The sequence below is a fragment of the Pyricularia oryzae genome, chromosome 1 (genome assembly GCF_000002495.2).
Source record: "Pyricularia oryzae 70-15 chromosome 1, whole genome shotgun sequence".
NCBI lineage: Eukaryota > Fungi > Ascomycota > Sordariomycetes > Magnaporthales > Pyriculariaceae > Pyricularia > Pyricularia oryzae.
In genome coordinates this window covers 1,312,140-1,338,558 of record NC_017844.1, presented here as the reverse complement: position 1 = coordinate 1,338,558, position 26,419 = coordinate 1,312,140, and the positions used below count along the sequence as shown (strand labels likewise).

Sequence of the window (26,419 nt, the reverse complement as noted above, 5' to 3'; positions counted from 1 at the left end):
GCAACCAACAAGGCAGCACACCACCACCCACGCCGCACCCACACCTTTTGTGTGGTTGCTGTTCTCCATCCTTAGTTTAACCCTAGTCTTCTATCAGCCCCAACCGTTCCCACCCCGCGCCGCCGTCTAAATCGGGCACAGGAACGAGCCCTACCAAAAAAAAAAAAAAAATCTTGGAAGGGGGCTTGATATCGTTTGTGCCGGTATATATCAACAGCCCACACACCCGAAGCCCGCATTTTCGTTTCCCTCCGCTCCTTTTTTTTTCCACCATGGAAGTTCGCAACTCCATCTCGGGGCAGCGCGAAACTGCGGCGGACTCGACAATCATGGCGTTCGACCCAGACCAGCGATACATACTGTCGACGTTGGAGAGGGTGGGTGGGGCGCTGTCGTTGGTCGGGGTGTCGATGATCTTTGTGACCTTTTACGCCTCGAAACGAATCAGGACGGTACCGAATACATTCATCTTGTTTGCGTCGATTGCCAATGTCGGCGCCTGCGTTGCCAGTCTGATCGCGCTGGAGGGCATCGAGCAAGGCGAGACTTCACCGCTGTGCCAGACCCAGGCCTTTCTGTTTGAGATGTAAGTGCTCGCTAGCTTGACTTGGGTTGCTGATCAGCCCATTTGCAGCAAAGCTGGGCGTCAGTGGCGCTAACATTTCCATGTTTTTTTTTTGCGATACTAGGTTTATGCAGTCTGACCCCTGGTGGTCTTTTGCCATGGCCATCAACGTCTACCTCGTCTTCTTTTGGTCGACAAACCCAACGAGCTTTCGCAAGCATTTATGGATATACTGTGCGATTTGCTTTGGCGTCCCAGCTGTGCCTGCTTTTATATGCCTGTTTTACAGGCCCGGCGGCGCTTATATCTATGGGGATGCGATTGTGAGCAGCCCATTCTTTGCTGTCAATGACGAACGAAATTTGCTAACTGATGTCGTGAGTACAGCTTTGGTGCTGGATTGACAACAACTTCAACCAGCTGCGCATCTGGACCTACTACCTCCCGATATGGGTGTGCATCTTTCTCTCAGCAGTCATTTACGTGGCCGTGGGCTACCAGGTGTTTCACCAACGCAACCAGCTACGCAACCTAACGCTCAGCAACCCTGGCAAGGAGACATCCACATCCGACGTACGCGACTCTGCTGAAAAGGTAAGCTGGTTTCTTGTTCATTGATTGATTATTATCGGACGAGCCGTCCTACCGGATGGCAGCTTTGACAGCGCTAGCCTGGTCTTAGCTCCGATGGGTCGAGCCGGTTCGGGGCACCGACATGATGCTAAAAACAACCTTCACCTAGAACCTTACCGGACATGGAAGCTACTATGGTACGGTGACTACAGAAGTCCAGGTCACGACCATGGACCACTGCTGCGACGCACACACAACACACTCGATCACGCCACCGCCGACGCCGCCCAACAACTGGAACTCAAACTCAAACACAACCTTGACCCCACCACCCTGCTATCATCCCTGGGTGAGCACCGCGACTTTTCCCTTTGACCTCGAGGCTTGCAACGGCAGCGGGCCCTCCCAGACAAATTTCAACGCCGGCACCAACCAGGACAGCTTTGCACAGCCTGGGCCCCTGCCACGACCTTTGAGCCCCTGCGGCAACCCCAATTGCCACTATGCAAACATACCAAACGCCATTTTCCCGATACCACCCCCCGCGTCTCCCACCACCAAGAGACAGGCAACGGCATCCAGCGCGGCAACCCACAGGAGCAGCCCGCCTCCTCAACCTCAAACCTTCTCGACGACTTCGGTCATCACGGCGGCACCTCGCCCGAAACGGCGCAGCACATCGCGGCCCTCGGTGCTCACCCGCGTCCAGTCCTCGGGCCACCGCATCACAGCCAAGCTCCGCCACATGGACCCCGTCAAGCTCGCATACCTGAGGACGTCGTTTGTGTTTGCCATTTCCGTGCTCGTGACCTGGACGCCGAGCAGCATCAACCGCGTCTACAACCTCGTCTACCCGGAGCAGGCCTCGTACGGCCTGAACCTGGCCAGCGCCGCCGTCCTGCCGCTGCAGGGCGTCTGGAACGCCGTCATCTACTTCTCCACCAGCCACAAGATCCTGCGCGAGGAGCTCGAGGTGGCTTCGTCGCGCCGCCCCGTCCTGCGCAGGGTGCTCACCTGGTTGCGCATGATCGATCCCAGCAGTGTGCATCTCGTCGGGGTCGACGGCGGTTCCTTGGACCGTGCCCGGTCCGCCGGTGTCGTCTCGGGGTCGGTCTGCCACGGCGGCCCGAGCGGAGCTGTCCCTCCCGCAGTGGCCAGCCCGGCATTCGAGAGGACGACGACGCGGGGCGGCAGACTGTCGCGGCACTACAGCTCCGATGCCGTCGAGATGAACACCCGAAACCCCCGCATCGGTAGTAACGTGCGGGTGCAGAAGGGTGGTCAGTTGGATATTAGTTTATGATGATGGATGATGATGACATGTGCCTTTTTTTTGCTTGCGAAGCGTGTAGCGGGAGTTTGGTTCCTTTTGCCGTGTCTCGATTGACTGGCGTCGATAAGGCTTTTTTTGACTCCCTGTTTTTTCGTCTTGATTTTTCCTTGCCTCAACCCCAGGCGCGATTTAGGACGCTATTTTTGGCGGAAACAAAAGTTGTACACACACTACATAATATTGATTTTCATTTCTCTTGTCATTTAAAAGTAGCAGACTTGGATACAATACAGGACCAAGACCTCCATAGGGGTATGCAGTACAAAGAATTGACAGAAGGCCGGATAAAGAATTACTTGGGGGCTGTTCGTTGTGGGCCCCCTCAAAGAGGGGGTTACAAAACCTTGATTTTCGAAAAAACCGTGGGCCACCCCGCATCAGTTTTTTACCTAGAAAATCGTTAACAATTTAACTTATGCCGAGTGTAATCCCGTTCCATAACAACACAATTGCACTTACCGCAAATATACCTATATCATGACGTCCCCAGAATCTCAAGCTATCTTAGGAGCCCGCATGTATGCCCAATATGTCGAAACTCACCGCAGTAGGGCGGATACCGCGCGGGAGGGCAGATCCAAGCCAGAATCGCTACGATCGTTCTGTAAAAGGAACGGTTACCCGTATTCGAGTACTCAGCGGCATGCTCGTAATCTCCTGATCAATGGCATTCCTAAGATATCGATAAAGCGCAGCGGGCGGCCTTCATTGTTGACTGATGCTGAAGATCAAGCTCTCGTTGCGTATATCATGCAGCTTGATAAACTTGGTGCATATCCCGACTCACAACACGTAATATCTGCGGCCAATCTGATGCGTCAGTCACGTATACCGCCCTGTGGTCCAATTCAAATGAACTGGTACGGCCGTTGGCGTAAAAAACACCCGGAACTGCGACTTACCAAACAACAACCCGTCGAGATTACTCGCCTTAGTTGGGAGCAACAGATCGATCTTGTGGAGGCCTGGTATCGCCGCACGGCGGCTCATGCGGTAGAGCTTGGGATCACGGCTTCAGCGGCCTGGAACGCTGACGAATGTGGTACTAGAATCGGTGTGAGAGATGGCCGGATACCGGTATTGGTCGTGACGAAAAAGAGGCATGAAAAGCCACGCACCGCGGATCCGGCTAACCGTGAGAGTTGTACGTTGATAGGCGGTGGCAACGCTGTTGGGCAGTCGCTACCGCCCTTCTGTATCTTCACAAAGTGGCCAACGAGCGATTGGCTTGATCTGGATCTGCCTGAGGGTATCGTTTTTACGCGGTCAGAAACGGGGTTTTCCAACGGAGATATCCAGCTCACCTGGATACAGCATTTCAACCGGTATTCGTGGCCAGAAGTTGCTGCCGTGCAATCGATCGGATCTCCCACGTTGAAAGAGTGGTTTGGTCATGACTTTGACGTCAGATTCGACTTTGTGAACCGCACTGCGGCCAAAATCGATCCAAATTCACAGCGGGCCAAAACACGTATTTGGAGGTGGCTTTTTCTCGACGGCTTTACCGGCCACTTTGGCATGGAGATACTTGATTATTGCCTCAGATTTGATATCGAGATCGTTATTTTACCGCCTCATTCAACGCATTATATGCAGCCCATGGACGTATCCGTGTTCACTCACCTGAAAAACGAGTTGCAGGCGGTCCTGCATGAGCATATAAACACCGGTATTCCGGTGTTCACCCGCTCAGATTTCGTTGCTGCGATTCGAGTAAGTCGTTTTCGATCTACAGGTTAATTTAGCGGTAAACTGATATATCTTCCCTTAACTTAGCGCTGCTGGCAAACGGCTTTCACAACTGGCCACGTAATAAGCGGTTTCCAAGATACAGGCTTGTTTCCTGTCGACGGCACCAAAGTGCTCGCCAAACTGCGTGGCCACGCCACGGCAGCGAATACACCGCGATATCCGGACTCCCTTCCTACCGCTGAACGATTTTCACGGGCCAAATATGCGGCAAGCCGTATGGCGGCCAAGGCGCACCACTTTAGTTCAGATACCGTTGATGCTATCTCGGATTTACAAGCCGTTGCCAACGAGGCGATCATCCTACAGCAACGCGTTGCCCAAAAGCAGACGAATAAGCAAAAACGCCTTCAACGCGCTTCACGTTACAAAGTCAAAATGACGTTGAAGTCAAAAGACAAGCAGTTCCAGACCGCTAATACGTTAGAAGATATGCGGGTCGCTCACGAAGCCAAACAGGCGTTGATCGAGGAAACAGCCCTATACCAACAAGAAAAGTTCGTCAGAGATGCGTGGTATAGGGATAAGAATCAGGCTATTCAACGCTGGCGAGAAACAGAGGGCATGCCCAACGGGATTAAGATACAACAGAAGAGATATCTGGAGGACCTCGGCTTCACGCCGGAGAACGTTCCGGCGGTCAGGGAACGCCCTGGAAAAAGGAAGAAGACCGATTCACAGCCCTCACAGTCATGGTTCGTCGATAAAGGGCCAATTTCAGCTGGAAATACAAGTACCCAGATCAATATTACCGTGGATACCGACTCTGCCTGTTCTATCAGCATATGCGTATCACGATCCTCGCAATCAGCCTCACCTCCCGCCCCAAACAGGCCTTCCAAACCGTTCCCACGGTATATACCATTGGCTACACCCTCTCCCCGTCAACTTCAGGATACGAGACCGCTTGAAGACCGTTCCTCGCCGCCAATACCGGGTGGTAGAAAGGATGAGTTGGAAGTACCCGGGTCGCCTTGTGACCGCTTGAGCGACCGGAAAAGGGCGATTGAGCCAAAACTCTAGAAATAGATATCTACAGCGCAATTCACGGCTTCAATTTATCTGCAAATTCTAACCTTTTTCGTGGGTGTAGTGTTTACGAACGTGAATCGAACTTTCATGAGCTACTTTGTTAGCGATCTGCTAACAAATTTGCTGGCCCACGGTTTTTTCGAAAATCAAGGTTTTGTAACCCCCTCTTTGAGGGGGCCCACAACGAACAGCCCCCAAGTAGTCCCTGCATAACACACTGAATCCTGCCATCTGTGTTTGGTGATGGCCAACCAGCGTACAATGCCAAGACGGCAAAACTTGGCTTGGGAGCGGCGGTTGCTGTTCCGCCAACAAATCTTAATACCGCACTCTCTTGCCAACGAATGGGTCCTTGCCCCCTATATTTTTGTTCCTTTTCGTCTCTTTTGCTTGTTCAGATTAACATAGTCTGTATTGAACATGACTCCATCGTTCGTCAATTCTGCTTACAAGGCTGCCTTCACCACAGATGCAGAAAACAAAGCGGATGACTTGAGCAGCGACGACGATCTCTCCCAAAGACGATTGGCGCGTGACAGCAGACAACAAAGGTTTCGGCAAGTTCGGGGCCTGCTTCGCGGCCATCCTCGGCATCCTCGCCATCTTGACTCTCGGGTGCGCTTTTGGCCATTCTCTTGCACAAACGGATGCTGCAGGTGGTGGTGATGCACGTAAGCCGATCATCGATCATGACTGGATCATGCACATGCGTCAACGTCTGACTGTGCTGGAGAATGCTGACACGTCGACGTAGCATCGACACACCCTTCAGGCCTGGTCAGAGGTAGAGCTAAGCCTTGTCGTTGCCGCAAGTGGCGCACCTTGTTTGGCGAGGGACAGCGGGGGCCTATCTCGATGCGTTTGCCTGCATGGCCCTAGAAGGGACACGATAATTTTTGCATGTGTACATAACCACCCTTTTTCCTAAAATAGTATTTTCCCATCAAACAAATCGCTTCCTTCAGCGACCAGCGACAATCTTTTACTGAGAAATGCCCATCGCACAGGGAACCATTTTTCTTGGGATTGAGCTGTCGCTTCATCGCGTCCCTCGAATCAAACCTCCCTCACAATGCGGTTATTCGAAGCTCTACCCCGTTAGAATCTGGCGCTGACTCGTAGTCCGTGTCCGCCTTGTCCTCACAACCCATCTTTGTCGACGAACTGGGATTTGGTGGTTACAGAAACCCCGGGCGGCCTGACCGTGGGGGCAAGCGCTGCGTGACTGACGGCGGCTTGGCTGGCTCGAAGCCGATGTTCTCGGATGGGTGACGCTGGCCTCATTGTCTAAGACTCTGCCGCGGGGCTCCCATGGAGCCTAATTCGCAGACCCTCTCACTGCCACCAAGAGGGAGACGATGATGGCTGAGGGCAGGTACGAGGGGTTCTACGTCGCACTGGGAGAAGGTGCATGATGTCAGACCGCTTGCCATCCGGGGAATTTTTGTCAAGTTTGCCGCTGGCCGATAAGGCTTTCCCGTGTGTTGTCACCCGTTCCTTCTTCTCACAGAGAGTACATGTCAAACCTAGGGCATTCTTGCTCCATGCTTTGCTTCTGGCCAGGTAGTGAAAAATGCCGAGGCGTAACCATCTTTCTACATTGGGACGGTGGTCTCGAGCCGGACAGGCTGCACAATACAGCTCAGCAACGTACCTACGGCATTTGCTGTGGTCACAAAAGTTGGCAAGGTGTGCTACAGGTGCACGTACCAGGATCCATCAACGTCTTTATTCTCCAGCCGCAGTCAAACCGATCCCAAAAGTAGTAGTCCAGACTCCAATCCAAGTAACCCAGACAGTCCCAATAACCCAAAAGACCAAAAAAGACACCCAGAGAATCCAGATAACCAAAAACACCAATCCAATCCAAGCACTAGACATTCAAAACAGACTGCTGGCCAAACAATAAAGACAAATCCCCATCCAAAAGTTCCCAGCAAAAAACTCGAGCTACCAGAGCTCCCAGAGTGACAAAAGTTCCGCAGGCTTGATAGAAACCCTGTCCAGGTCTGCCTTGCGCAAGTCGTCGTCGTTATCCTCGGGCCCCGTCTCGAGCAGCTTCCTCGGTCCCGGCTTGATGTCGCTTGCGTTGGTGGGGAGCTTCATCATGTTGGCCACTCCCTCGATGACGTTCAACATCATACGTCGGATTATGTCATCGTCGACGACGAAATGCACCATGACGTTGAAATCGACCGAGAGCTTGCGCTGGAGCGCGACGGTCGCCCTCATGGCCCTCTCGGGGTTGGTGACGCCCGGGTCCGCCTCTTCGTCCTCGCCGGCGCCGCTCGCGGTGGCCGCCACGACCATGTCCCTGACGATGGGTCGGTATCGGCCGTGGTAGACTGCCGTCCGCAGCGAAAAGAACATGTGCAGGACGTCCTCGACGATGACGGTGGCTTGGAGCCAGGTCCTGGCGCAGAGCTTGTTGATCTCCAGGGCGAACGTGGCGAATGCGCAGGATAGATGCCGGGCCTCGATGTTTGCGTGGGGAAAGGTCCTGGCGAAGGCGATGGCGTCGTCCAGGAGGCTGCGGAAGTCAACCATGTCTTGAGGGATGATGCCCGTATTGGGGGGAATCCGGATGATCGCGTCGATCTCGTAGTCGAGGAGCAGGATGTGAGCGATGGTAATCTCGATGATCTTGGGCAGGATTTCGTGACGCGCGTTGAGAAGCGGCGACTCCTCCATCCGTTCGGCGATCTCGTCAAGTCTTGAAGTCGCGCAGGAGTCGGCGTTCGATGATGGCGGCGGTGGGTCGGCCGTGTACTCGGGGAGCTGCGTCTTGCAGATGTCGTTGATCATCGCGTCCTGGTAAAGTAGAGCCGACACGCCTCGCAGGGTAAGTTTGGCTTCAGCCATGTCGTCGGCGAAAAAGCTGTCTGGGTTGTGCTCGATGATCCTCTCCATGGCTTCGTCAAGCAACTCGCCAGTCTCGTGGGTATCGTAACCGCTGTAAAATGGCAGATCGTACGATGGCGAGTTCTGAGCTTGTGTAGCGCCGAGTGGTTGTTTGGCCGAAGGATGCCGAAGAATTGCCTTGGACACTTGGAGGATGGTGTTTACCCAGATCTCGTTGCATGGCAGGCGCTCGATTTTCTGGAACTCGTGGCGCTCCGGTCTGATGGTGCCGATCTCCTCGTAGTCGAACTTGCGCGTGTAGAACGGCGGCAGGCAAAGCTCCTCGACTCGCTTGTAGACGGTGTGCTGTTGAATGCTTGCGCATCGCGATGCGTTTGGTCCGTACATTTTGCGACGATGACCAGTGCTTGTGAGCTGCTGGGGGTTGACGGGCTCGAAATCATCGTCGACCAAAGAAAAAAGATGCTCCATTTTGACGTAGAGACTGGAGAATATATATAGGTCTTGAATCAGGGTCAAGGAATCAAGATCAAGGTAGGTATTTTCTTCAAAGGAAGCAGAGCTTGAGCAATATGACAGATTATGGGGTCTGGTAATGTAGCAGAGCAATGTAGCAGAGCAGTTTAGCAGAGCAGTTTAGCAGAGCAGTTTAGCAGAGCTTCACTCAAAGTAATGGATCATGGGAGAAGAGGGAAAAGAAGAAGAATTGGAAAATGGACAGGCAGCGATTCTTTTATAAAGCACGAGAGGGTGGCTGGGGTTGTTTACTGATTCTGTATAAGGTGTTGAACTAACTTCATGTCAACAAACACTCGATGCGAAAGTTACATTTTTCTGCAGCAGGCAACTTTATGCTCAAAATTTTAGTTTTTGCAGACTTGCGGTCTTCCTTATGACAAGGGGCTACTAAAGACAGTGGCAAGCTATCAATGTTTCGCCTCGCCGTACAGTATTGTTGCCCCCGTCACACGTGCAGCAATACGCGAAGACACCCTGTTGGAAGAAGTGTTGCGCCGTCGCAAGTTGATGCCACTCTTGCACGAGCCGAACTCGTGGTAGGTTCTCCATGAAGATCTTCATCGGGGAACTGAACAGCCTGCCAACACATGATGGAAGCTAGCTCGAGTAATCGCACGTTGCCTGTCAATATGCCTGGAGTTAAAGGCCATCGACACCAAGCTGGAGGGTTTGCCTGAGATGGTCGACCATGCTTCCAACACCGAGCTTATGCTTTTCTGGCAAAAACTGGCGTGCAAGTCGGATATGCTGCAAGCATACATCAACTCTTTTATAGCAGCGACTCGTGAGCAATGCACCAATCCCTGTCGCAGCCGTCAGGCCGAATCTTTTCGCGCCAGTCGCTTTTTTGCTCGACCAATATTTGCAGCTTGGACAATTTTTCCGGCTTTTCGACATCAAATCGAGTTCGAACTCGCCAGCCCCCAACCCGCCTACAGCCATAGCCTCGCATGTACCAGAACATATTCTAATTTGATCATTCATACTATGACGCAATAAAAATCTTTTCCCTCGTGCTCCTCTGTGATGCGTGTTTTGCGAGATACGTCAAACCTTACGAGGGCACAGTCAAACATATTTTTCTCACATTCCCATTTGCCTGATGGAATCCAGGGAGCCTCTCAGGGATAGGGGCTAGCTTTATAGACTTTGCTTTGCCACATTCTTGCATTGGCCCAAACAGGGGTTTAACCTCCGATTGACGGAGGAGTCACCTCGTCTATCTAATAAATAATGTTTACGTGACCAGCACCGGAGTTGCTCGTTTTGGTCTCGCTGGGGGGAAAAATAACATGAAGGGCGATCTCAAATTGAAAGCTAGAGAGACAGTGCCGTGCAACAGAATTTTTCCCCAGCCCAGCCTGCAAAAGAAGGATAGCTCTCAGGACAGTGACAGTGCCGACACAAGCCGCAAAGAAGCTGCAGATGCACAACAGCGGCATTACCCCTTTCATTTGCGCCAACTCCTGTTGTACTATCGAGGCGACCCTTTTGGCACCGATGGCAACCTCGGTCACACCAACAGAGCAGCTTGGGGATAATCCTGTGCGGGAGTAAAGAAAAGTGGGGCGCCTCCCCTAAGCGGTCTCTGCTACGCAGCACACCTCCCCTGACGACATGCTGCAGTCACAAGCAGGGGCCAACTTGGTTTGTTTTTCTCTCTCCGGAAAGTCCCCCTAGCTGAACAGATTTATAAACAAACAATAGCCTTTTTCATTTTTTTTTTCGCCTCAGCGCGGCGAATAACCAGCCACTCTCTTTTGCATCCACGAGGCTAAATAGGTTCTAGTCTCGTTGCTATCTTCCTACGGATTGTCACCCAGCCGGCGACGCAGCTGCTGTGAGTCGACCTCCAAACTCTGAGCGCATCCCTGCTCGACTCAATGGGACGGGCGGCCTCCCGCCGCTGCCTCAAACCCCAAACCACCCGACTACCAGTAGCAACAGCAGTCATCACCTCTGACGCATAATGAGCACATGTTTCCAACTACCACATGCCAGGATGATGCGCCTGACAAATAGCACATGCCGGACAGCCGCGGCAATTGCTGGCAGCGGGACGCGGGAGAGGAGGTGCAGGTGCCCTTGTCGGGGGTTCAAAGGCGGGATGAAGCATTCGTCCGGACGGCAGTCGAGAATGGCGGAGCCGTGTCAGCATCGGGAAGTGCAGTTCGCCAGAAAATAAGCCCGTTGGCTAGAAGGCATGCTGAGAAGTGGTGTGGTCTTTTAGGGGGAGAATTCCGCTGTGCTTCTTACTCAGAAGATTAGGATATCGGCAAAAGACCAGCCGCGGCGAGGCAGTTGACTCCTGCCCTCGACCCAGGGTATTGTTTTACTGGCAATGATACGGGTCGGACCTCTAAGACCACTAATATTGAAATTCGCGGTTTGGCTGACCTTGAACCAAAACTCACCGCTCGTGTGGTATCACTGACTGGATAGAAAAGAGACTGTCGATGCCACCGCGTAGGTTCTTTAACGATAGTGGGAGAGAGATGACAACAACCGTATTCATTCGCCCGCGAGAGTTACAACTTGAATAAGGACAGACTTACACAGCCATTCCCATCCCTACAAATTCTAGTCTCTCTGTCTCTTTCACAACCCCGTACACCTTGCGCCTATACTAATCCCCTATATGTGGATGAGCACTCCTCTTGCTATAGTAAGGCCTGTCCCACAAATCTCTACTTCCTTTTTCTTTGCATCAGTCTCTGGCGGCCTCTCGGGCATTCGTATATCTCTGCTTCGTCTGGTCTGTACAACCAGAAGCGTTGGCCGACAGGACCAGTCCACAAAGGCAACCAGGAGACCAACAATGTTGGCAAACAGCCTCGCTGCTGCGGAACAAGTCTCACACCTTCCAGCTGGAAAGACTTGGTTTTCTTTCAAAGTTGGTTTGTTCGAGTAGAAGAAAACGAGTGATCGTGTTCCGGTCGCTGCATATAGTAGATGTGTGCGCGCCAAGTCGGCGGACCTCCATTTAAGGTAGGTAGGTGTGGGGTTGGAGTAGGCAATTCTTGGCCGTCTGTGACTACCAGGACCCAGGTGCAAGGCGATGGCGTGCTGCAAGTCCAGTCTGGGTAGGGATGCTGAGTGGTTGAGATAAGCTACACGCTTAGTAGATCCCAAATAACTAGGATTGGAGTCAAGGTATATAGGTATCTCAGAGAGGGTGAGCAAGTACACAAGGCAAGGTAAGCAGGTTTAATTCGATAGCGCAGGCTGGTGAACGAATTGAACGTTGCGACTTTCCAGCCGCCATGTTGGCCCTTGGAGAAATTGACTGCCGCAGCTCATGCCGTCTTGGCACTCTGCTGCCAAAATTCCATTCCACAACAAGCAAGCACGGAATGGAAGCCACAGCGGCACCGATAACGATTGTATTTATAGCGCATGTTAATGACGTCGTGATACCTCAAAATTCTCAATCAATGTGCCTGTCAACGGCGACGAATGAGGAAGGTTGCAGTGTGCTCACCGCGCCGCAGACCCGAAAAGCTCTTGGTATGAGGGGATGAGGGGTCGGCCGGGGTGTGACTCCGCGTCCAACCCCGGCCGCCTTCCGGCATCGGTATTGGCTCTGGGTCGACGCGGCGCGGATGGTAGATAAACAACCAATTCCCCAGCCCAGTTCTCCATTTTTCAGAATGACACGGTTCGTTCTTTGCTCTCCTGTCTTCGACTGCCATCATCGACGGTTTGACAGGATTCGGTCTCGTTGCGGCCCTGTTACTGGATCTGTCGAGACACCGAGACAAAGATGGCGCGCTTGGGATTGTCGCTCCTTGCCGGAGCAGGTGCGTTGTTTGGTTCTGCGCTTGCTCAGTTCCCGCCGGCTCCTGAAGGGGTCATGGTGCTGGAGTCGAAGCTCAGCCCCGGTGTCAAGATTAGCTACAAGGAGGCAGGCCGCCAATCATCCAGTCTATCTTTGTAGAACGAGTAACTAACATGCTGCTGCCAATCAAACAGCCTGGGCTTTGCGAGACGACCCCAGGAGTCAAGTCCTACTCGGGGTACATCCACCTTCCTCCCGGAACCCTGGATGTGTCTGGTGGCCTGCCGCAGCCCTACCCTATCAACACCTTTTTCTGGTTCTTTGAGGCCCGTGAAAACCCGGAAAATGCGCCTCTTTCCGTCTGGATGAACGGTGGTCCCGGATCTTCCAGTATGCCTGGACTGTTCAACGAGAATGGGCCCTGCTTCATCAACCCCGACTCCAAGACCACGAGACTCAACCCGCTGTCGTGGAACAACAAAGGTGAGAAACACATTACCTATCTGATTTGGACACCTAGCTAACATCTGGATTAGTGAACATGATCTATATCGATCAACCGTCGCAGGTTCGACCCCCTAATCATAAATTCATAATGTGTGAAAATCATGCAACGTTTGGCATCTAACATGGTTGACAGGTCGGGTTTTCGTATGATGTTCTCAGGAACGTCACTGTAGACCTTTTTGGCGGAACCAGAACTCTTGCACCAGGAAGCCCCATCCCGCCAACAAACACCACCTTCCGCGTGGGTACACTGCCCAGCAACAATCAAAACAGCACGGCAGTTGGATCAGTCAACGGAGCCATTGCCCTGTGGCACTTCTTCCAGATCTTCCTCTCCGAGTTCCCAGGCTACCATCCCAAGGACGACCGCTTCAGCATTGCAACCCAATCCTACGGTGGTCGCTACGGACCCGCCATAGCCGGCTTCTTCGATGCGCAAAACGAGAAAATCCGCAACGGGGAATTCGACAACATGGCTGGGCCCAAGAAGATCATCAACCTTGACACGCTGCTGCTGGTCAACGCCTGCATAGAGCGCAAGGTCCAGTGGCCCTCGTACCCCGAGCAGGCGTTCCGCAACACGTACGGAATTGAGACGGTCAGCAGGGAGGTTTACGAGTCCATGACAGCAGCATTCAATGCCACGGGCGGCTGCCGCGAGCAGATCGAGACCTGCCAGGCCCTCGCCAAGGAGTATGACCCCATGCAGACGGGAGTGAACGCCACCGTGAACAGGATCTGCCAGGACTCGGAAACGTGGTGCACCAACAACATCCGCGACCCTTACATTGCCACTTCGGGCCGCGACTACTACGACGTCACTCAGCTCGAGCCTACCATGTTCCCGGACCCATTCGTCCCCGGCTACCTCAACCAGCGCGAAGTCCAGCTGGCCCTCGGCGTACCCCTCAACTGGACCAGCTCCTCGTCGGCATCGTCAACGGCCTTCCGGTCCATCGGCGACTACAACCGCCCCGGCTGGCTCGAAGCCATGGGCAACCTCCTCGACAAGGGCAAGAAGGTGACGCTCATGTACGGCGACCGCGATTTCGCCTGCAACTGGATGGGCGGTGAAGCCGCCTCCTTGGCCATCCCGTGGAGGAACCAGGAAAAGTTCGCCGAGGCGGGCTACCAGCCCCTGCGGACCAACTGCACCTACGACGGCGGGTTGGTGCGGCAGTACTCCAACCTGACCTTTGCCCGCGTCTTCCAGGCCGGACACGCCGCACCCTCGTACCAGCAGCAGACGGCCTACCGCATCTTCAACCGCGCCCTGTTCGACAAGGACGTGGCCGGCGGCCTGGTGGACACGGCGACGACGCCCGACTTTGGCACCAAGGGCCCGGCCAGCGTGCGCGACGTCACCAACGAGAAGCCGCCCCAGTACCCGTACTACTGCTACATCCTGGACACGAGCAGCTGCACCGACGTCCAGATCGCGGCGCTGAGGGCGGGCACGGCAGTCATCAGGGACTTTATCATGGTCGACCCGCCGTACGACCCCGCGGCGCCGAGGTTGGCGGCGAGGGATGTGCGTGGGATGCCCACGGTTGATCCGGACCAGCGGTTCTACTAAGGGGAGCCGCGTTGATGTAGCTAGCATATACCGTAGATAGGTTGTTCTATACTGTCCAAGGATTTGCTACGACCCCTGACCCTCCATGTTCTATGTCTTTGTCTTTGTCTAACCCTATGTCCCGGTCCTTTCTATCCCAAGCCAAAACTCCCCGAAGCAATATTACACAGTATGAATTACCCCAGCAGCCAAGTTCACTTCTTCTCCTGGCTGACCTCCTTCCCCTTCCACAGCAACCAAGCCAGCGAAATCACCAACTTGATCCCGCAACCCAGCCACAGCGCCGCGCTCATACCCCCGGCCGAACGCTGCAGGTGACCACCAATAATGCCACCGCAGATAAACAGCACGACCGCCGCGGCCCTCCTATTCCGCTTGACGTTCTCGCCCAGCGGGGCCAAGATCTTCGGGTCCGAGAACAAGTCGCAGTAGACCGAGGTCAGCACCGTGGTGGGCACCTCGTTGAAGCCCAGCGCGCGGCTCGCGACGATCTGGCCGCCGAACTGGAAGGCGAGCAGCGCGATGGGCAGGCACACAAACATGTCGTCCTCGAGGCCGCGGATCGAGGTGGCGCGGTCCGTGCCGACGAACCTCTGCCCAAACGTCGGCGCCGTGTTGGTCTGCGCCAGCGCCGCCGCGACGCAGATGAGCGCGCCCTGCATCAGGAAGAGCAGCGCCAGGCTGGACTTGCGCGCGGGGCCCAGGAGCCGGGACACGCGCGAGAAGAAGAAGCAGCCCAGCCAAAAGGATGCCATGGACGCCAGGCACTTGATCCACAGCTTGGGCTCGTCGGCGGGGATGTGCGCGGCGCCGAGGGCCAGGAAGAGGGTGTTGCCCGTTTGCTGGTTTGTCTCTTGTTAGTTTTTTTTTTTTTTTTTTTTTTTTTTTTTGCTTTCTTCAGGGGAATCTTTATTCTATTTGCAGGTGCAACACACCATCGACACAAAGACGTTGGCGCCGGAAAACGCAACGCTGTCGCAGATGCCCGAGACGCCGCAGCATGCTAAAATGGGAATGTCGGCGTGCGCGAGGGTGACGTCCTGCTGCAACCTGGCCAGCCAGGACTGAGACTTTTCCGGCTTGCTGTCGGCGCCATTTTCCATATCGGAGTCCATTTTGCCTATTAGTTATTATCGCCGTTCCTCTTTTGCGTGTATAGAGGGACAAAAAATTCCGGGCGGAAAAGTTGTCTGGTAATTTTATCGCTGGTCGCGCAAAAAAAAAATTCAACACTGACCGACAGCGGAGAAAAATTCCAGCACTTGAAATAAAAGAAGAGTCACGCCACGCTAGAACGCAGATCACGTAATTAGGCCAAGATGTCTATTTTAGATGAAGCCCACCCTTATCTCGCAGCCAAGCCAGCTTGCCAGGAATTGCCATCGCTAAAAAAGAAACAAGAAAAGAAAGAAAGAAAAGTCGCTCTAGCAACCGGGCCGAAGGTCACATGCCCCCCACTAGCCCCGGCCGGACCCTGACGCGTCACTAATACCGGGGTCCTTGAGCTTCGGGCTTGCATTCGTCTATCTTGGCGCCTCCGGCCCCACGTCGGCTTTCATACCGCCAGATTTTGTTGACCGTCTTGTTTTGCGTAATTTAATACGGTCGGCCTTGTCAACTTTTTCTGCGGATGCCGGGGACGAAACAGGGTGGTAGTTGGGGCCGGAGTGGGTGCGGCGGCGGCCAGAGCGACGATGGAGGAGCTATGGGATGTCAGGTTGCTTTGCAGTTCGACAGAAATACCACACTGGGATATTAGATATGAAGAATTGACACCTTTAAAAAAAGACGGGCAGATTTGCTGGAGATTGAACAGGACAGCCGGATCTTTTGAGGGTGCATAAGAAAATCAGGTTACGCTCAAGCAACTATCGAGTAGGACCCCAACATCATTTGAGCGCCCAGGTGTCCAGTTTTGAATTTTGGTCTTATTACCGTAAGGGTTGATGTTGCTCGCATGAGTACAAAACTTGCCATAGGAAGAAGTTTTGTTGTCTCGAGTTGGATGTGGATCGCCAAGATGCGGCGAGTTTAGTACTCCCACTCAAACTGGAGACTGGCAAGACTGGGCACGTCAAAGGCTTGCCGGTGGGCCCCCATCAAGACTTTGCCGCGCAAGCGCGATAAGAACCCGCAGCAAAGAAAAAGGGCGATTCAGCTCAACTGGCTTGACGTCAAATTTGTGGGACTTGACCAGGCCAAGAGGCACGAAGATGAACTATATCGCCATGCAAACCTGCTGAAGCTGATCAATAATTAGATTTTGACTATAATTTGTACATATAGCGGTCACGAAGAATTTGTCGACTGTCGTCACCGTCAGACATGTGCTCGCCCGCAAACATTCAACATTTGGTGATGGTTGGAGAACCCCAGGGAACTCCTTCTTGTCCACCAGAGAAGGGTAGCATCCTTGCATGCATTGCATGCATTCTGGGTCACGACACCACCAAGTTGAACAAGCGGTACCGCCGCGCTTGATTAATGGGCCAAACCGAGCAAAAGAGCACCCAGGCGCCGTGGGGATCGCTCTCACCCGATTATACACATAGCTATAGCCAAGAAAGGCTGGCTTGCACGGATTATATGGAGCAAACACTCGCAAAACTTGAATGCGAAACAACAAAATAACAAGCAGGGTAGTCATTTCGGGAGAGAAAAAAAAGAAAAGAAAACAATTGCTGTCGTTGTTGGTAGGAATAGGGCGCCCATAGCCCCCGATAAAGGGCCAGCGGACCAATGAAGCAATTGCAATTGCTTCCTATATTGTTCAACTATTTTGTGTAAATTTACAAAAAGTAGGTTTGTCAATGGTAATAGGCCCTTTTATAGGGACCTACCCCCCATTGACTAATGATAAAAATACATACTCAAATGCAACGTAATTTTAAATCGACAGTCGTGCTGTTCAATTTCATAGCTCTGGAATGTCGGTTCCACCCTAAAACTGTCGCCAACGCTAATATCTGGCCGCTAACTTCTTGAATTATGGATTACTGCCGGGCAGGAAGCCCTTTTGACTTATCCCATTCCATACCCCTCCCATAAGTTTGGCATGCGTATGCGATTGAAGGCATCAGAGCAAAACCTTCTTGTTAGCATCACCGCGTTTCGTATTCCACGAGGCCAGAGGAAAGTCAACTCACGCAACGCTTGTCGGCAATGACAGGGCTATCATCGTCGATGGAGCGCCGGTGTCATGATTGATGGCCAAGGCGAAGAAGAGCGAGGCGACAATGAGATTGAATTGTTTTTTTTTTCTTTTTGAAATTGTTTTATCGGTTTGGGTGCTATGTATAGCGAGTAAACGAAAAATGAGGCACCTCCCTGCGACAAGGTGAGAGGTTTTGTAAGGATAGATTAAAACAAGATCTCCGAGACGAAGAGTACTAATATTTCACATGCGTGGAATGGACATGGAGATGAAGGTGGGAGAAGAAACAGTCAAGTCGCAGTTATATAGAGCGGGTGGTCCCGTAAATCAAGAGTCCAATATTCTTTGAAACATCTGGGAAGTCAAGAGGACGTCAGGTTGCTTAGCCGCGATGCGCTCAATACTGTAACAATGTTGTTCTTGTTTCGTCCAAAAATAACAAACTCACTGTCCTAAATAGAATCACAAACAGGTTTCGAATAGAGTTCCGGGGTAACATCATGCGATCCTCCTCGCCCAGGTAAATAGATGCAGCCCTAATGCTTCATCACCTCCACAAATTTCTCTGGAGAGCCCAAACTAAACCAAGCCCCTGCAATATTTGCGTTTTCTCATCGACATATCAGCAAACATGTTTCTCAGAACAACGCTTGCTCCCAGCCCCCTGGTTCTCAATTGCATATATGCTGGCCACTTTTCAATTTGAGTTTCTCTAGAATTGTTTCGTTGTGCTATTAAGCCCAGTACACCTGGACTTTGGAGCGGTTGAGGCGGAAGTCCTGAGGGTGTTTCGCAGCTTGCTCAGTTCATCGAGAGGTTGTTAGACAACACAAACTCAGTCAGCCCTATGTGGCCCAAAAGGGGCACGTGGCACATCGGGCGGGTCTTGGATTAAAAACTAAAAATAAAATAGCTTCAAAGTGTCTTTTCCTTGTTTCTCAAACTCGGCTGTACAAGAAACGTCAGGTTTCAGGATGCTGTCTAAATATAGCCGAGTTAAATATTGCCGTTTCATCGGCTTTACACTAAAAACTCCTAATTTAGCGTATACATGAAGCATTTGATCTAAGCAAAAGTCACAGCTATTTTGCATAAGAAACCATCATAATTGAGCAAATCTATATTAATATCACAGTTGTGCAGGACAGAGTGGCGACTCTTGTACCATTATATATACTTGGCCTCCTTCCACTCACATTCCGTCACTTCCTATGGACAGGCAGCCTCGTCATCACCTCATCGCACACTTCTGGTTATTCTTCGTGCGGTTCGGGTCTGGTGAAGATGCGCTAGTCTCTAGATATGCTATCTATCCCCAATCCTCTGCATTTTCAGATTCCGAGTCCTTTATCTATGAGCAGTTACGTGCCATACGAACGCTGGCATTTCGGACGAGCAAAAAATTCAGCGGCTCAACGATGAGCTGTCTGCCAACGAGGGCAGCATCCAACAGAAGTCAACGCTAGTTCGATGCAGCCAGTGCCTTAAAGAACCTCATGCCAGTCAGTTCCGATGTTGTTCTTGACCCCGATGGCGAAATTACCGCTTCGATCCCCTCTACGAATCGCAAACCCGAGCTAGTGACGGCAATTGGTACCATCCGTCCGTTATTCCGGCCTGCAAGGGGCATTTCGATCGATTTGGGCGAGGCGTACCATACCGACCAGAGGGGTGTGGGTGGGGCATCGGCAAGTACCACGCGCTTCCTTCCAAACGTCTCATAAGGAGGAGTTCTAACCAGCTTCCAACATCTCGGCCATTGTTCTACCAATCGCTTATTGACTGTGCCAAGTAATCTCGATCATATACTGACTCTCCCGACAGCACTGGCCAAAATTCTGTCTGAAGACGGGAGTAATGAGCACTACCCAAACGCCTGAACTGCGGAACCACGCACGATATACTTTCACCGTATAACGCCTACCCGAAGAACCAGCCTTGCTTTGACATCTGCCAGTATGAGGGTCAGCTGTCCTACATCTCGACGGCAAGAACAGTGATGCGATCGCCGTCACTACTAAGAGTTGGAGAATGATCGGCGAGAGGGATGTCGTGGTCCGTTGTTATTTTCGCCTCACTATGAGGGCGAAAAAGAGAAGCGATTGGGGATTTCGGACGGCAAAAGCCGAAGCTGTGAAGATGAATCAAAGACAGGTAGCCGGGGCCATGGGCAATGGAAGGGTGGGCTGACTTATGCATCTGCACAGAAAGCGGCCCCGTAAAACCCTATTCCTGGAAGTCGGGGAAACTTGGGGTTACTGCAGCCTTGAACTGGCCCTTTTCCATCAATAATCGGCTCTTGGAATAAAGGGAGGGGGATACACCGAATTTGAGCTGACGGATAGCCTACCAGGCACGACAGGACACATTGGTTCACCGTCCCACATGCCGAACCTGGCCACAGCATAACCTTGAACTGACCAGCGCAGGTTCTTCGCACTCCACGAGCCCCGGTTTAATCTTTTCGCCTTTATGGGTTGAGGGAAAGCCGAGGTTGTACCGGTGTTACCCTAGAATTAAGAATATCCTCGGCGCCTGCCCAAAAGGAAGAGGGAATCGTTACACTAAAACGCACAGCCAACCAACGGGAGTCCCCTGTCATTACCTAACGCCATCGACTGGGTAAACATGGCCCGCAACGAGAATGACTCGTACTCTCCCATGTCAGAAAGACCACCCAAAAGCAATTTCGCGTCGGAGGAAACGACATGACGAATGGTCTGCCGTGAATTTCCCAATCACGTTATGCAGCTGGACAGGACCGACCTCAAGCTCCAGTATCTGCGGGTTGAATCCAGGAGACAGCAAACAGCTTTGGAATAACTGCACTATTACCTGATTCCAACGTGCAATCACGACAGGATCAGGCGAGAAAAAGAAAAGGGAGACGAGGTCGAAAACATCACGATGGTAAACCAATCAAAAGCAGGAGAGCGACCTGGTCGAGTGATGCTTATTTCATTGTTCGACATGTAGCGCAAAGGCCACATACATCTCCGTCAGATGATCAAAGTACAAAACCAAAAAAATTACACCAACGGAACCCCATCACCGCACAGCGCATCTACAGCTTCCCGTGCGCGGCAAAAATCTCCGCAAGCGCCGCGGCGAACTCAACAGGCTTGGAGACGTAGCCAAGGTGGCCGCCGGGCGTGTGCTCGACGGCGACGCCGACGCTCTGCGCGAGGTTGTCGGTCATGGTGGTGGCGGGCGGGGTGCTGTCGTCGCCATTGTCAAAGACGAGCTTGTCCCTGGAGGCCTGGAGCGCGGGCGTGTCGACCGAGTAGGCGGTGTAGTGGTTGATCTCGTGGGCGAAGAAGAGGGCGGCGTTGGAGGCGTGGGCGGGGGAGTCCAGGGCGTCGTGGGCGGCGACGGACTCGGGGTCCGAGGCGACGACGGGGCCCAGGAAGACCTGGACGGCGGCGTGGATGCCCTCGCTGAAGAAGGTGTCCTCGGCGCTTTGGAACACGGCCTGGATCTGGGCGCCGGCTTCCCCGAGGGTCCTGGTCAGGGGCGGCTCGTGGGCGACCAGGAAGGACACGGCTTCCGGGTGGCGGGACAAGAGGTCCAGGGACACGATGGCGCCGCTGCTGGTGCCGAAGACGAGGGCGGGCTCGCCGGGCGACAGGTGGTCGATGAGGGCGGCGACGTCGTCGGCGTCGGTCTGCAGCCGCACGGGCATGGTCAGGTCGTTGGGCTCCGTGTAGACGCTGCGGCTGTAGCCGCGCCGGTCGTACGAGCAGACGGTGAAGTTGTTGGCCAGGTGCGGCACCGCCAGGTCAAAGATGGCTGCGTCTCCGTTGGCGCCGGGGACCGTGACCAAGAGCGGGCCGCTGCCCAGGCACGAGTACGCCAGGATGGCGCCCTTGACGGCGAGAGTGGAGGGAACCATTTTTGTCGATCGTTGGGAAAAAAAAAACAACTCGGAGGCGTCTGTGAGAGCTTGAGAGGGCAAGGCCTGGGGACGAAACCTAGGGGTTCGATTCCTCAGCCCCACGAAAAAGACATTCTATCCGATTTATAGATGTTGATGCCGACGGTCTGTTAATTCTAGGCCCCGCTGCCCCCTGCAGCAGGAGCGGAGCATTGCAACAATTCAAGGATAGCGTGAGTCGCTTGGAGAATATAGGTCGGCATTTCAAATATGAATGCCACGCGGTGGGAACAAGCCCCCAACCCCACGTGGAGGGATTGGGGAGGTGCAATTTCAATTCGCCTCCGATCGGCCAGATATTGGTTACACTGTCTGGTTGGCATGGGGCCTAGCAGCATGGAAATTGGAGCTGGCCCTAGCAACATGGACCATCGCGTCAGGGTGGGCTCAGCTGAACCAATTGTTGAGACAGACGAACGTGGGGACACCAGGGGTCCTGTAGGCAGGCGAGGCCCAATATAATCCTTCGAGATGCCTGCTCGATTTTGGCCACCCCTCGGAGGGTAGTGGGTGGAGTCTAGAAAGCACTACTGAAATCGCATCACGTTTTTCTGCCTGGACCCAACCCCATCAACTGGGTCATGACAAGTTGACCTGCAAAAGATAATTTTCTGTCAAGCCAGATCCGCGAGAGGATCCTCCTCGGGTGCAGCAGGCGGGTCATCCATTTGATTGCTTTCTCCATCCGGGCCAGCAACAAACACACCTCCTGCAAACAACAATATGTTGCAGAGAAAGCCCCACTGTCCGAGGTGGGTAAACCCCTCATAGAACTCGTTCCGCGGGTCCTTCCAGACTATGATGTTCATCATGACGGCCAATACCAAGCCGGCCACCGGAATCACCACGGATGCAATCACCTCGAGGGCTAGCAGAAACCGATTCTCGGGAAGCTCTTCGCCGTTTTGCGGCCATAGAAGACCCGGAATTCGCGCTTTGGGGGAGTTGCGAGTGAAGTAAAGGAGCAGGTTCGCAAAAGCCGAAGTAAAAAACAGCACGAGGCTACCCACGATAACTACCTCGTCAAAGGCAGGCGGGGTCCTTCCACTCCGGAGATGGCGTGGTAGGAAGGCCTTCACCTGGATCTCTGCCGGGTCGCGGGTTGGCCACCAAAAGTCTGCACTTGGGTAGAGACAGCGCATAGCAGATGCCATGGTGCTTTCGTTCCCGAATACCCTTGGCGCGGTCCGGTTCCATCGGTACCAGTCCTCGGGATTCCAGGATTCCAAATCCTCGTTGGGGCCCTGGAGCGCCGCGGGAAGCTTGTCATGAGCCCCTGCAGCATCAATTGGACCGTTTCTGGCCGGACAAAACCGTACCTGGGGGCTGTACCATATCTGCATGTATACACTCGTGCCAAACCCCGCCACAAAGCCAGCGGTGACGAGAAAAATCCACACCCACGCCAGGAGCCTCTTGCGCGGCGTATCTGTCAGGTTCTTGTACACGACGGAGCGGCGGTACAGGGGGATGATGCAGAGATAGGTGAAGCCCAGGACCAGGTTGATGAGGTCCGTGTCGGGGTCGAAGACCATGGGGATCAGGGGCAGCCACACTGGTCCATCCCCGCCGCCACGCTCCAGGGTTCCCGACAGGGAGACACCCCCGACGAGTACAACCTCGTAGCCGGAGCGAAGTCGAGACAGCCTCGAAATGTAATCCGTCAACGAGACGGCGGCGAGAACGAGGGCATGGATGGCCGTGGTGGCGCTGTAGGCCATGATCGAGGTGAGGGCTATGGGTGCGGCCCAAGATTCTGCCCGGCATGTGATGGCGACAAAAGACATTGCGTAAAAGACGTAAAGGGGGACCGGGAAATAACTGCCGCTGTGGGGGAAGCTGCAATGCACCCATTCTGCCGTGAAAGAGTTGAGGGGAACGCCGCTATTACAAACGCTGAAAGGGGATGACGAGGTACCCTCACCACAGGCCAAAACATCGAAGCCGGCGTTGGTGGAGTCTCCAAAGATCTGCGGAAAGTAGAAGGCTATGGATTCCCAAGGGGACATGCCTTGCATAGGTGGTTTATCCATTGCGGAAGATAACACTGTGAGCAAAAGGGTCGAGCTTTCGGATATTCCGTGGACTGAGGAATAGTCTTTCTGTGTTGTCTTGCATTTCTCCTCCCAGCAAGAGTCTCAAACACATCCGTATATACAAGCTACTTTGGCTAGCCATCACTCAAGTCCAATAGAGCCACCAAGTGCACACCAATATCACGACGCATTAAATCAGCAAGAGATGCCTGATCAATGCTACAAGTGCCTACACGAGCTTCGCCAAACTATATGCGTTTCACCGACGTTAGTATCGTGACGCCCAAATGAGTCCCAGCACCGCCGCCCTGGCTCTGGGATTCAGGGTTCTGCCAAGTCGATAGTTGGTCAGAATTGCACGCGTCATCTTCACTGCCTAATTGATAATAAGCTGTCTTGTGATTGGACATCATTCCCTTGGCTGCTGAGTGAATCCCACCGCGGCGTACAATTGGGCGTGCTACCTCCCTACCTACACTTCCTAAACGAAGAAGCAAGATTGGTGGTGGTAAACCATCGCGTTCTGCCAATGAATACTCCCCCTCGCCCTCCACACCATCCCAGAAACCACGCTCGCTCTTTGAAACGATGAAAGCTAAGCCCCGATGTCTGTGTGGAGGTGTTTGCCAAGCATGCGCCACGTCTTGAGATGGAAACTGTACCCGACAAGCCAGGTATTTGGCTATCGCCTAGCGACCGTGAAAGCAGATGCAGATGTTTGCAAGGGCTCGGGAACATTTGACCGCAATTTCTTAGTAGAGATCTTTGCCACAAGATACGACATGACAGAGGCCTCCAGGCGCCACGGCCGCGATGAGGGGCGGTGAGAGGTACTCTCAAACGGTCGTTAACTCCACGAACCTTTACTCCTTGTCAGCTTTGCGCCACTGCCTGGAGCCTGCCGAGGCGACTTCTGCTCGCGAACTATCATGATGACACCGTGGCCATAATATCATGAGGTGGCTTGGCGTTAGGTACGAGCAAAAAAAAACCCGGGAAGTGACACGTCGAGCTTGTCGGCTCGGGAAATGCCTGAGAGGGCCATAGGTGATGCTCGGATCAAGTGGCGGCCATTCTCTTTGCTCACGTCTCAGGTTTCTCTATGGTGAGGAGCGAGGAGGCTGCTGGAGCCGCTGGCCCTCCACAATTTTGAACCAAGTTCGATGATTCTGATCCGATAAATATATATTCTCCGAAGCTGAAGAGACCTTGACACTGACATAATGCGGACAGAAGCGGGATTCAGCCAGCCGGCGACGACACGCAGCATCTAGGTTTTCAGGTGGGACCGCCTCAGCACCATTATTGTCGGAACATCGTAATCACCCCAGCTTGATGACGTGACAGAGGAGCTCGGGGACTCGCTCGCCACATGTGCCCATGTCCTGGACGGCGACCACCCTGGAGAGTTCGGACACGCAGCAGGCCTTGGACTTGTTCGGGGTAGATCCGAGCTGTTATGACTATACAGGGGCGCTTCAAATGTATGGGCGACTCCGGACGATCAATGTTGCTAGCGCACCCTCTCCACCTTTGAGTAACGCCAGTTTGGTCTGCTACGGATACGCTACAAAAAAAAACAGCCGTGCCTCGCTGGATAAGACGACGCTGGCAAAAGAGTTATATCGCCTCGCCGACGACTGCTGCGTTGGATGATTAGAATTTAGAGCCGGGCCAGCGTCCCGCTCGGCACAGGTAGTGGCGAAGTACCGGCGGTACCCTGGAAGGTTTACATACCAGCAATCAGTATACGGAGCCTGTGCTCAAGTCCGGCGTCCGCAACAGCTGGCCCGAAGTTGCCCCCAGCAGAGGTCTGGCCATGGGACGGGGTATGGCTCCAGTCTTCTGCCCCGCATGCCTACCAGCGCACATTTCATGATTCTTCAGCAATCCCCAGATTATCTCTGAACGGCCAGCCTCGTTTGCTTCAACTTCCAAGGAAGTTCAGCATTTGAATCGACAGTTACCTCGTAGTTGTGGCCAGTCCCGCACTATAGCCTGGCATGAAAATGAATCAGGGAAATCAGTTCCAAAGGAGGACTCGCACAGTTGAATCAGGGAAGGAATGCTCCCGGGAATCACCCGCAGGGAACGAGAAGCTTGGCGGCCCAGCAGACGTGGTTCAGATTAGAGCCAGGGGCCGGGAGGGGCCGGGAGAGCCCGGAAGGTTTTTTATTTAACTAAGCGACAGGACCGGTGACAAGGCCTCGGGGCATGTTCTGCGTCAGAGGGTCCCAGCTGCCTACATGCCAGCAGGGCCAGTGGGCGTGAGTAGGGAACAGATGGGGGCAGCAAGCCAGAAGAAAAAGAAGGAGATCGGACTCGGGAGGGGTATTCCTCGCCAGATAAGCTCCACGGCAGTCGTCCACTTTGTTCTTCCTCCTTCTGGAAGATAGTGGGCATGAAGCTTTCTGACAACGACCAGATCAGGCACCCTCAGGTTGGCTCTGCAGCTGCGCACAGGGGGCATGCCATCAATAAGAAATAGGGGATTTTCCTTATTAGGAGGAATGCCTAGCCAGATTGGTGATGACGTTGCTCAAGCCAACGGGCATCTGAAGTTCACATGAAAGAGACCGACTCTTTCCCGCTGCACCTTATCAAGTCTGGGTCCAGGCTAACTACCAAGTAGGTATAGATTTTCGGATTTAGTGTTACAAAGGCCACTTTGTAAGCTTTTGGCATTTGACAAAGTTTTGCGACGACCTTGAAAAAAAAAATGAGAATGGGGTGCGCGAGTTTTCCTTTTTTTCTTTTGTCTTCCTTTTTCTGCCGATACATGGGCTCATCTATTTGTAGCG

General features: G+C 53.3%; 11 protein-coding genes across 11 annotated transcripts; 5 read left to right on the top strand and 6 right to left on the bottom strand.

The window, feature by feature from the left end:
• Positions 1-272: 272 nt before the first annotated feature.
• MGG_11962 (G-protein coupled receptor) lies at positions 273-2,441 on the top strand (the record flags this gene model as incomplete). Its single annotated transcript, XM_003709032.1, has 4 exons — positions 273-586; positions 690-888; positions 953-1,159; positions 1,308-2,441. 4 exons carry the CDS (start codon positions 273-275, stop codon positions 2,439-2,441), a joined length of 1,854 nt encoding a protein of 617 aa, XP_003709080.1.
• A 2,957-nt stretch (positions 2,442-5,398) lies between these two features.
• MGG_16092 (uncharacterized protein) lies at positions 5,399-5,855 on the bottom strand (the record flags this gene model as incomplete). Its single annotated transcript, XM_003709031.1, has 2 exons — positions 5,399-5,611; positions 5,703-5,855. 2 exons carry the CDS (start codon positions 5,853-5,855, stop codon positions 5,399-5,401), a joined length of 366 nt encoding a protein of 121 aa, XP_003709079.1.
• Positions 5,856-7,202: 1,347 nt separating this feature from the next.
• On the bottom strand, positions 7,203-8,585 carry MGG_02310 (uncharacterized protein; the record flags this gene model as incomplete). Its single annotated transcript, XM_003709030.1, has 1 exon — positions 7,203-8,585. The coding sequence occupies one exon, from the start codon at positions 8,583-8,585 to the stop codon at positions 7,203-7,205; it is 1,383 nt and encodes a 460-aa protein (XP_003709078.1).
• Positions 8,586-10,250: 1,665 nt separating this feature from the next.
• MGG_16091 (uncharacterized protein) lies at positions 10,251-10,901 on the top strand (the record flags this gene model as incomplete). Its single annotated transcript, XM_003709029.1, has 2 exons — positions 10,251-10,280; positions 10,656-10,901. 2 exons carry the CDS (start codon positions 10,251-10,253, stop codon positions 10,899-10,901), a joined length of 276 nt encoding a protein of 91 aa, XP_003709077.1.
• A 1,371-nt stretch (positions 10,902-12,272) lies between these two features.
• Positions 12,273-14,561, top strand: MGG_02309 (carboxypeptidase S1). Its single transcript, XM_003709028.1, has 4 exons — positions 12,273-12,537; positions 12,606-12,894; positions 12,948-12,979; positions 13,052-14,561. Exons 1-4 carry the CDS (start codon positions 12,397-12,399, stop codon positions 14,492-14,494), a joined length of 1,905 nt encoding a protein of 634 aa, XP_003709076.1. The 5' UTR covers positions 12,273-12,396; the 3' UTR covers positions 14,495-14,561.
• Positions 14,335-15,840, bottom strand: MGG_02308 (uncharacterized protein). The gene is made up of 2 exons (XM_003709027.1): positions 15,430-15,840; positions 14,335-15,336 (listed from the first exon to the last, which is right to left on the bottom strand). The coding sequence occupies exons 1-2, from the start codon at positions 15,607-15,609 to the stop codon at positions 14,689-14,691; spliced, it is 828 nt and encodes a 275-aa protein (XP_003709075.1). The 5' UTR covers positions 15,610-15,840; the 3' UTR covers positions 14,335-14,688.
• An 872-nt stretch (positions 15,841-16,712) lies between these two features.
• MGG_16090 (uncharacterized protein) lies at positions 16,713-17,141 on the bottom strand (the record flags this gene model as incomplete). Its single annotated transcript, XM_003709026.1, has 1 exon — positions 16,713-17,141. The coding sequence occupies one exon, from the start codon at positions 17,139-17,141 to the stop codon at positions 16,713-16,715; it is 429 nt and encodes a 142-aa protein (XP_003709074.1).
• Positions 17,142-19,144: 2,003 nt separating this feature from the next.
• MGG_16089 (uncharacterized protein) lies at positions 19,145-19,528 on the top strand (the record flags this gene model as incomplete). The annotated part of the gene is made up of 2 exons (XM_003709025.1): positions 19,145-19,340; positions 19,473-19,528. 2 exons carry the CDS (start codon positions 19,145-19,147, stop codon positions 19,526-19,528), a joined length of 252 nt encoding a protein of 83 aa, XP_003709073.1.
• A 1,057-nt stretch (positions 19,529-20,585) lies between these two features.
• MGG_02306 (abhydrolase) lies at positions 20,586-21,819 on the bottom strand. Its single transcript, XM_003709024.1, has one exon. It carries the CDS (start codon positions 21,538-21,540, stop codon positions 20,713-20,715), a length of 828 nt encoding a protein of 275 aa, XP_003709072.1. The 5' UTR covers positions 21,541-21,819; the 3' UTR covers positions 20,586-20,712.
• A 377-nt stretch (positions 21,820-22,196) lies between these two features.
• On the bottom strand, positions 22,197-23,615 carry MGG_02305 (uncharacterized protein; the record flags this gene model as incomplete). Its single annotated transcript, XM_003709023.1, has 1 exon — positions 22,197-23,615. One exon carries the CDS (start codon positions 23,613-23,615, stop codon positions 22,197-22,199), a length of 1,419 nt encoding a protein of 472 aa, XP_003709071.1.
• A 2,012-nt stretch (positions 23,616-25,627) lies between these two features.
• Positions 25,628-26,188, top strand: MGG_16088 (uncharacterized protein; the record flags this gene model as incomplete). The annotated part of the gene is made up of 2 exons (XM_003709022.1): positions 25,628-25,785; positions 26,044-26,188. The coding sequence occupies 2 exons, from the start codon at positions 25,628-25,630 to the stop codon at positions 26,186-26,188; spliced, it is 303 nt and encodes a 100-aa protein (XP_003709070.1).
• Positions 26,189-26,419: the final 231 nt, after the last annotated feature.

Bases quoted from the DNA above. Each gene is read 5' to 3' on its own strand.
- MGG_02309 (XM_003709028.1), top strand. From the start codon at position 12,397: ATGGCGCGCTTGGGATTGTCGCTCCTTGCCGGAGCAGGTGCGTTGTTT. The intron at 12,538-12,605 runs GCAGGCCGCCAA...CCAATCAAACAG, and splicing joins TCAAGATTAGCTACAAGGAG to CCTGGGCTTTGCGAGACGAC. The intron at 12,895-12,947 runs GTGAGAAACACA...CATCTGGATTAG, and splicing joins GCTGTCGTGGAACAACAAAG to TGAACATGATCTATATCGAT.
- MGG_02308 (XM_003709027.1), bottom strand. From the start codon at position 15,609: ATGGACTCCGATATGGAAAATGGCGCCGACAGCAAGCCGGAAAAGTCT. The intron at 15,337-15,429 runs GTGTGTTGCACC...GAGACAAACCAG, and splicing joins CCAACGTCTTTGTGTCGATG to CAAACGGGCAACACCCTCTT.
- MGG_02306 (XM_003709024.1), bottom strand. From the start codon at position 21,540: ATGGTTCCCTCCACTCTCGCCGTCAAGGGCGCCATCCTGGCGTACTCG.